At 35.5% G+C, this 9,888-nt stretch overlaps 2 protein-coding genes across 2 annotated transcripts; both read left to right on the top strand.

The window, feature by feature from the left end:
• Window positions 1-2,765: 2,765 nt before the first annotated feature.
• LOC105216071 (cuticular protein 47Eg-like) lies at window positions 2,766-3,576 on the top strand. Its single transcript, XM_011190347.3, has 2 exons — window positions 2,766-2,925; window positions 3,135-3,576. The coding sequence occupies exons 1-2, from the start codon at window positions 2,914-2,916 to the stop codon at window positions 3,474-3,476; spliced, it is 354 nt and encodes a 117-aa protein (XP_011188649.1). The 5' UTR covers window positions 2,766-2,913; the 3' UTR covers window positions 3,477-3,576.
• Window positions 3,577-7,097: 3,521 nt separating this feature from the next.
• On the top strand, window positions 7,098-7,672 carry LOC105216070 (larval cuticle protein 9). Its single transcript, XM_011190346.3, has 2 exons — window positions 7,098-7,258; window positions 7,330-7,672. The coding sequence occupies exons 1-2, from the start codon at window positions 7,247-7,249 to the stop codon at window positions 7,597-7,599; spliced, it is 282 nt and encodes a 93-aa protein (XP_011188648.2). The 5' UTR covers window positions 7,098-7,246; the 3' UTR covers window positions 7,600-7,672.
• Window positions 7,673-9,888: the final 2,216 nt, after the last annotated feature.

Raw genomic sequence — 9,888 nt, 5'->3', positions numbered from 1 at the left:
TTAACAAATCTATTGTATATAAGCTTTTTGCGACTGTCTAAGCCCTTCCAGTGGCTTTTCAATTTCCATATGTCAAATCACATAAAAAGTTTTTTTTATTTACCAATGCTATTAGGTAATTTATCTTAGATCTACCGCTCTGTAGTCAACTCGTTCTCAGCATTAGCAACTACGCAATAGATTCACAAGAACCCAAGCTAAAACACTCAATATATGCTTATAGTTATTTCTGTATGAGGACTTTTATATAATATTTGAAAATAGATTACATAAGCGGCGCTTGTTAAATTATTCATTGCTTCCGAAAATTGAATAATAAATAAACAAATCGGAAATCATTTGGCAATTCTGTTGTTGTGTTTGTGTAATCGTTATAAAATTCATTTGGCGCATACAACAATAAACAATGAATAGCGCAAATTAGTTTATTTCGATATAAAATGCCATAAATGATATATTTGTATGTGGTCACATTTGTTGTTTTCCAAATGTTCAGTCTCTTTTGTTAATTTCAATAAAATTGCTATAGAAATATTTGTGAACAACAGGTTAATCGCTGATGAACTATCAAGCATAATTGATTATACAAATATTTACATGCATATTTATAACGGGTTTATAACTTAATTTGCTTGATCAAATGTCTGTCCAAACGTATGTGCACACATACATATATATATATATAATGTGTACAAACAAAAACTTCTCAAAATCAACGGTAATTATGTAGTTATAATTATTTTTTTTTTTTTGTATTTTGTACGAACTTGATCTAGTGCGAAAGCGCAAGAGCACTTAAGCGATGCTATTCTTCTTCTGTGTTTCTTGCCTTGACCGATAGTTTTCATCAGATATTGCACATTGTTCTACAAGCATCAAAATTCTTCCAAGTTCTCTCTCTTTAGATAAGGCACTCTTGGTTTCATTGAAAAAGCGAGCAAAATATATCACTAACTACCTCTATGGGACCTCTTTAAAAATTGTGCAACTATGATATTTAAAACCTGGATTTGGATCCAGTATGAATTCCACATGGGTTCTTAATACCCTTTTATCGAATAATTTTCACCAAAATAACTCATACATACATTTTATCAATTCCAGTTTTAAATATCACACATTTTACTTTAAAAGTTCCAGCAGATTTGAAATTTTGGAAAAAAAAGTATTACTTAATCATAGTACTCTGACAAGGGCTTGCGTTCGTAAACCACTGCATTAGGAAAGTATTCTCTCTATCGCTTAGATGGATTTCAAAATTTGAAAAAAAAAAATTAATGACTTATTAAATAGTAAAATATCTTTAAAATATTATAAAAAAATATCAAATCAATCCGAGTATATTCCAAGAGATATACTCCTTGGAAGTTCCGTCCATGAATGTAAAACATTAAACGCGTTAATCTCAAAACTCAATTTTGTAAGTCGATGGACACGATTTCTCAAAAAGTTATCAAGCGATTTTGTTTAAATTTGGACACATCTTTGAATTAATAATCAAGTTAATGAACGAAAGTTTTTTATTTTTATTACATCAATTTTTTCGTGCCAATGTGTGGCGAAAATTTGACCAAATAAGTGAGATTTTTGGTTAAAGTTCGGTTCAAAATTCAAATTTCAGTATTTTCTTTTTTTCTTCGCTTATTAACTAGATTTATCCATGTACTATCGAAATTTTTTTGGTTTATTCTTTTTAGATGAAGCAATCATAAGTTATGATGTTCAGCGCAAGACCTTTTTTTGGAAACGTCAAGGCAGTCTAAGTTCCATGAATGAGGTTTCGGAATTTGTAAATAAGAAGTCAATGGACAATGGTTTAAATGAAATATCTGATTGTAAATATAAAAAAAAAAATGTAAAACTACCCTTGTTTTTAGCCTCTCAAGCCCACCTAACCCCTTAAGTATGCGCTGGGCGTCATTTATCGAATATATTCTTTAATTAATACGGAACTAAAAAGCTGCAGCATCATCGCAATTCTTCTTCTCTTCATACTTTTTTTGAACAGTCCTTCTATCTGACAATATTTGAAGTCAATCCCGTTCAAATATAGTATCCTCTGTTTCGTTCAACAAATATGCTCCGCTTCTTTTCTCACCCCACGATCGACCGTTTTCTCTTTACTCTAGAGGACGGAAGCTTTCTTCGGACCATTTGAGAATTCGGGAATGCTAAATTCTATAAATTTTTTCTGATATCTCTCTCCTCACATGGTTTAAATAAATATATGGGGCCAATTAATATATTCACTGTTGGGACATTCTTAAATAAATTCATAACCCTGGTCCAAAAATCACATTCGAGAAGAATAATTATTCCCATCCAACAAAGAGAAATGGAGAGAGTGAGAGATAGAGTGTTAAAGTAGAGTTGGGATTATGTTGGCTCTCCACCATATAATATTCATCTGCCGCATGTGCTTACCTTTTTGTACGACACTGTCGCATTTGAACAAATTCACCACAACGCATTTCATATCACTTCTTGACGCCCTTAACTGCGATATGAAATACGTACATATATTAAGTTGAATATGACGTCTGAAGCTTAGCCAGCCAATAGTACACACACAAACGCACACAAACACTCGAGCATATCGAAATGACGACTTCTACAGTAAAACATGTATATTAACTCAATATTAGTTTCCAAACAAAAAGTCGCCGAAGACGAACGAAAACATTTTTTTCGATGCGACAAAACAAAGCGTTAATATATGATGAGCTTGTATTTTCAGTGTCATCAATATACCAGACACTCATTAGTGACTTGTTTTTAGAAAAATTTAAATAAAATTTGTTGGTTAGCATGCCAATAGTAATTAGCACAATTGTATAAAAACCCGTGAAATTGCAGACTTCTGTATCAGTTTCGTACTACGAATCAACGTGATAGCACATAACATTTCTCAAAATGAAATTCTTTGTAAGTGTTTCAAAATCAAAAAATTCAAACAAACTGAAATTCAAAGAACGCAAAACATCATACGGAAGAAACAGTTTTTTGTTTTTAAAATAATTGAAATAAATTTAATCCAATACCAGATTTTAATAACAATAATAAGAAATAAATTAAAATTGTGTTTGTGGTGTGCTAATTAATTACTCTCAACTGTCTCGTTATCATTTACTTAGGTCGTCCTCGCCTGCTTTTTGGCTGTCGCCTATGCCAACGAAGAAGCCGATGTCCTCCGTTTGGACAGCGAAGTGAACCCCGATAGCTTCAAATACGCCTACGAATTCTCCAACTCCATCAAGGCTGAGCAAGAAGGTATCTTGAGCGGTGATGCTTTGAACGCCAAGGGCCAATATTCGTACATCTCCCCCGAAGGTGAAGCTGTCTCCGTCCAATACATTGCCGATGAGAACGGTTACCAAGTTGTGAGCGCCAACCCACCACTCCCAACTCCACCACCAATCCCAGAGGCCATCCTTAAGGCTATCGCTTACATCGAAGCTCACCCATCCAAGGAATAAACAGCTGTTATGTGCTTTTACAACATTTTTAAATTGATTGTTTCGTTTTATATCTCCGTTTTTCTGAATAAATGCATTCTAAGTCATTAGGATAAAAAAATGTAAATGTGTTTTGATCCAGTTTCAGTGCACTTTCTCATTAAATGAAGAGTGAAAGTCGAAAAGTAATTTCTAATCTAAAACATATAATGAGAATTTAGAAAATCATGTATGCATTAATATTGCTTCCCCAAAAAGAAGGTATCTGCAAAACAAAAAAAATATTTGAAATCGCAATTGCAGATATCTGTATCAGTTTCAAATCACCAATCAATAGTGATAGTACATCACATTAATTTCAAAATGAAATTCTTTGTAAGGGTTTCAAAATCAATAACTTAAAAACGAACAAAAATCATTAGCAAGTTATTTTCAAAATTCATAAAAAAATCAAAATGAAAAAATAAAAATGTGATTGTGCTGTGCTAATTAATTACTCTCAACTGTTGTTACATTTTGGTTGTCGCCTATGCCAACGAAGAAGCTGAGATCCTACGATGGCTTCGATTAAGCCTACGAGAACTCCAACTCCATCAATGCTGAGCAATGTGGTAGCGTGAACGGTGCTGCTTAGAGCTCCAATGGCCAATGCTCGTAAACCTCTCCCGAAAGTGAAGCTGTTTCCTTTCAATATGTCGCAAAGACTACTCCCAATTTCGCCAACAATTATGATTTCTATAATAAAAAAATTATTTGTTTTGTACCACTGTTTTTTTATTATTTTGAAAAAAAAAATAGATTCTAAGCCATTAAGATGAAATGAAATGAAAAGTAAAAGTTCATAAGTATTTTTTAATCTAAAATAAGATGATAGATCGAAACCTTCGTCCAAACGTAAAACTCCATATGATGAAGAATCTACCGCATCTTTCCTGAAGTGAATGTGCTTTTTAAACATAGATCTTATACATCTTTCTTCCCTTTGCCCTCAAGAGAGAACTTGAGAACTTTATCTAGAGAATATGATCCAACGAGTCTGTGGCTCGGAAAATTGTTAAGGGTTTCCGTATAATCACGGTTCATAAAACATTAACTTTTAAATAACTTAATAAGGGGTTTTTGCGAGCTTCACCTTCAACGAACATGTGAGTTTGATTGTAAATTTAATCGCATTTAAAAATTCATATTAGTGAACTCAATTAAATGATTCCATTGTAGAAGTTTTAAAGATCAGTTTATTTCTGTTGCCCTAAAAATATATGTATAGTATATACACTCAGGCTTTATTTAAAACAGACATATGTTTCTTTTCTATTCGACGACATAGACATAGTCCAGCGAATAAAAAGACAGCGGCTAAGGGTAACTATGAATTAAAGAAAGCCTACATTTCGGCGCGAAGATAAATATTGCGATAGCTAGTGTTGTCTACCTGGGATTTTCTGCCCAAATGTGAGCTACTTTTAAAGAGAACATTTTTCTCTAAGTAATATTTGCATTTTCATACTATTTTGCATACCAGAAATTCCGAGCTGCGCTACACCTATTCAAACTGCAACTGAGCAATTATAGTATATTATACTGATAGTTAATGGAAAATCAATCAAACTACTGACACTTCCTGTTTTTCTATGGCTTTTCCTTTAAGACAGTTTTCCATTTAGTATCTAATTTAGAGATTTTCTTTCTCTTTCTTGGTCGATTTGAACAATTTTTGGCTAATGATATTTTCATTAGTATAATAGGAATTCGGCCACAACCGCGCCCATACAACAAACTTTCAAATTCCGTCAGCTTCTTTTACTTTGGAATAAATATCGCAAAAACAAAACATATCACAAATTGTTGTTCTAAAGATGTCATCTGAAAATATATTATATATCAAGATATTTTCTATACTGACCATTTATCGGTTGAGTTGCAAGGCCAAAGGTAGCGGAGGAGTTAATATGTGTCAGCTTACAGATTACAATAAATAGGACATTTTCGATCACTTTTTATTTAAAGTAGACCCTTTTGGCTTCACTATTTTCTGTAAAAACTAGAGTACACTTATCCCTTGGCACCATGGCAGATGGCCGAAATCGGACTACTAACGTGCCCACAAAATGCCGATAACTGAAAACCTAAAAAGTTCTATAACTAAACCAGAAATAAAGTTGGTACAGATGATCACACTGGGTAGGAGCATATTCAGATAAATGTTTGTTCAAAAGTCCTATTAAGTGTTTTTTTTTTGTATATCTCATAAACTACTAAAGCTATATCAATCAATGAATAAAATCGGTGTGTAACCACGCCTTCCTCCCATAGTTTTGGTAATGCTGGTACAGGAAAGCTACATTGAGATTGATACATACATATATTGCACTATAGCGGCAATTAATTACTTTACTTGCCGTTTATATCGGTTAATATTCTAAATATCTTGACAAGATGAAGTGGAAGTGTTGCTTGGCGGTGAAAAGCAGTCAAATCGGCCCATGGTCTCTTATACAATAAATAATTCCGTTATTCTAATATACCGAATAAATAAGGCAAATTGTCTGTTTTGTTAATTAAATTCCTTACTTGTTTTGTTTGTTAAGACGGCCGATTGAACAACAAAAGACCAATGTCTTAAATCCAAATTATTTAATTTACATATCGTATATCAATTTGAGTATTGATATTAAAACAACCGTTAGGTGTTGAACACGACTTGTTCGCGATCATAATCAATAAATTGCTATGAAATGTGGTCATTTTGTAAACAATTGTAAGCCGATGAATGGAGAAAGTGTTAGAAGTTCCTATCCTAAGCAATATTATAAATAATTATTAAATTTATTCATTCTTTATGCATCTTTCAGAGATGATCAAGACAAGTTTTAAACTTGCTAATTAATTTAAATTTATTTTCTGGCATTATTGTTTTATTAAATGATAAGAGAGTACACATATACATGTAAAGTAGTACAAATAAGTTTAAGCTAACTGGCTTAGTATGAAATTAAATTTGTACCCATTTAATATAAATCTGCTAGATTTAATTAGGAAAAAATAAAACGGTAATTATATCCAGTCAATAAAGTCACATAGAATTAAATCTTCTAACCGATAATAACAAATTGGTTTTTTCTTAGGTCGTTTAATTGAAAAATACCGGAACATTCAGCGCTTAGAATGTTAAACAGTTATTTGCGTAACTAAATTGTGTACTCGGAGTGCACAATTGTTGAGCTTGTTTATAAATCATTTAATTATACGCGTATTTTTCTTCCCTTTACACCTCGCTGTCAATCATTTAAATAAATTATATTCATTGCTTTGCACTTTTGCTCCTTTTACTTCGTACCCAGTTGTGAAAATCATTAAACATACAGATTTAGATGGACAGAGCCACGGACCCGCATAAAAAATTACAAATTAAAATTTCGGCATTACTTCAACCACAAAAACGCGACTTTAAAGTATCCATTGTGTCAGGTAGTTTGACAACGGTAATTTCGCAGAACCAGTTGTTGCCGGCGCAAACTTGTAGGAAGCGTAAATAATGGGGCAGGGCAATACAATTTGCTGGCAAAACAAAAGCGACACTTGCAATAAATTCTAATAATTAAGTTCGAAACTGGAAATATTGCAGCAAATGGTTTTTATTTATCTTTCTGCAACTGTGACAGTTTGCCTGGTGAAATTGGCGGCGCCTCGCACCAAATTTTGGTAAACGCATAAATATTGCAGTTAGAACCCATTGAAGTTGTAGTCGAGTGTTGTGCGCAGTCAGCTAAACTCAAATTTGTAAAGACAAAATGAAATTCATTGTAAGGACTCACTTTGTAGAAATATTGAAAGAACAAACAAACATTCTTTTCACTTAAATTGTACTTTCCAGATTGTATTCGCTTGCCTGTTCGCCATCGTGTTGGCCAACGAAGAAGCTAATGTTGTGAAGAACGAGCAGGAAGTCAATCCCGACAGCTTCTCCTATAATCTTGAGCTCGACAATCACATTAGAGCCACACAAAAGGGTGCGCTAGAGGGCAAGGAAACGTGGGTTGTCACCGGTGAATATGAACATTTGACGCCCGAAGGCAAAACGGTCAAAGTAACTTACAAGGCCGATGCGACCGGCTACCATCCACATGTTAACACCGTAGCATAAGGGACCTCAAGGTATCAAAATGATGATTTTTAATTGAAAACAAACGGAAATAAAACTATTTTGAGTAAAATAATTTACAAATTTATTATTAAACTGCTGCATTCCGAGTCGAAAAGTTGTATTAAATTTCTTGGGTAATTAGTAGAGGTACGTTTGAAATAATTAAAGCAATAACCATAAGGTGATTTCCGATGCTGATAATAGAGAAATTTCGAGAGAAGCATTCAATTGTCTTCAATATCAGAGCGAATGGTGGTGCTTACGTACTGTTAAAATGGTTATAAGTATTTTGAAATTTGAATATATTTGAAAATATTAGAACTTAAAAAAACCCGATTACACTTTCCGCAGGTGCATAGGGATGGACATTTTATTAGGAAAATCCCTATGGATACAGTTTTTATTTCTATGACCTTCGGAGTAACATCAGTTGGAACGATTACAAAGTCATAGGGAGGGTGTGATGGATTGGATAGACCTCCCCAACTATGATATATCTTACGCGGTTATAGCCGAGTCCACAACAGCGCGACACGCATCTCTCCTTCTTTCAGTTTGGCGCCAATTGGTAATACCATGTGAAGACAGGTCCTTCTCCATCTGGTCCTTCCATCGGAGTGGAGGCCCCCTCTTCGTCGGTTTCCATCAGCGGGTACTGCATCAAACACTTTCAGAGCTGGAGCACTTTCGTCCATTCGCACAACATGACTTAGCCAGCGTAGCCGCTGTCTTTTTATTCACTGGACTATGTCTATGTCGTCGAATAACACATACAGCTCATCATTCCATCTTCTGCGGTTTTCGCCGTTGCCAATGTTTAGGGGACCAAAACCTTTCTCCCGAAAACTCCTAGTGCCGTCTCATCGGCTGTTGACATCGTCCACGCTTCTGCACCATAAAGTAGGACGGGAATGATGAGGGACTAGTATAATTTTGTTTTTGTTCGTCGAGAGAGGACTTTACTTTTCAATTGCCTACTCAGTCCATAGTAGCACTTGTTGGCAAGAGTGATTCTGCGTTGGAGGCATTCTTATCGGTGTTGATGCTGGTTCCTAGGTATACGAAATTATATACAACTTCAAAGTTATGACTGTCAACAGTGATGTGGGAGCCAAGACGCGAATGCGCTGACTGTTTGATGACAGGAGATATTTCGTCTTGTCCTTGTTCACCACCAGACCCATACGCTTCGCTTAATTATCCAGTCTAGCAGAACTAAAGGCACGGGTGTTGTTTCCAATGATATCGATATCATCGGCGTACGCCAGCAGCTGTACACTCTTATAGAAAATTGTACCTTCTCTATTTAGCTCTGCAGCTCGTATTATTTTCTCCAGCATCAGGTTGAAGAAGTCACATGATAGTGAGTTAACTTGTCTGAAACCTCGTTTGGTATCGAACGGCTCGGAGAGGTGCTTCCCGATCCTGACGGAGCTTTTGGTGGTGCTCAACGTCAGCTTACACAGCCGTATTAATTTTGCAGGGATACCAAACTCAGACATAGCGGCATAGAGGCAACTTCTTTTCATGCTGTCGAAAACAGCTTTAAAATCGACAAAGGGATAGTGTGTTCCGATCCTCTTTTCACGGATCTTTTCCAAAATTCAGCGCATGGTGAATATCTGGTCTGGTGGGCTTTAGTCTTTCATACAGTATGCTCGATAGAACCTTATAAGCGATGTTAAGGAGCTTATCTCACGGTAATTGGCGCAGCTTGTGGGGTCTCCCTTTTTGTGGATTGGGCAGAGTACACTGAGATTCCAATCGTCGGGCATACTTTCTTCCGACCATATTCTGCAAAGAAGCTGATGCATGCACCTTATCAGATTTTCGCCGCCGTATTTGAATAGCTCGGCCGGTAATCTACCGCAGCTCGGAGAAGTGTTCCCTCCATAATCCCAGTATGCTCTGGACATCCGTTACCAGATTACCACCTTGGTCTCTACATGAGAATCCTCCGGTCTTGAAACCTTCGTTAAGTCGCTTCATCTTTTCATAAAATTTTCGAGCGTTACCCATGTCGGCCAGCTTTTCATACTTACGCATTTCGGCCTCTTTCTTTTTTGTCTGCAAATGCGTCTTGCTTACCTCTTCAGATCTCGGTAACTATCCCACACGTGTTGTGGACGTTTGCAGAGTTGCGACAGACTGCCTGTTTTCTCTCCTTTGCGAGACGGCATTCTTCATCGTACCAGCTCGTTTTTTTTTATGAGTTCTCTCAGAGAGCAGGAGTGCAAGTCGAGTAGAGTATTTTTGACTATCTGTTGCGATTGCAGCTTTTCGACGTCG

The sequence above is a fragment of the Zeugodacus cucurbitae genome, chromosome 6, assembly GCF_028554725.1.
Source record: "Zeugodacus cucurbitae isolate PBARC_wt_2022May chromosome 6, idZeuCucr1.2, whole genome shotgun sequence".
In the NCBI taxonomy this organism is placed as follows: Eukaryota; Metazoa; Arthropoda; class Insecta; order Diptera; family Tephritidae; genus Zeugodacus; species Zeugodacus cucurbitae.
The sequence above is the reverse complement of the archived record's forward strand: the minus strand, read 5'-3'. Positions and strand labels throughout refer to the sequence as shown.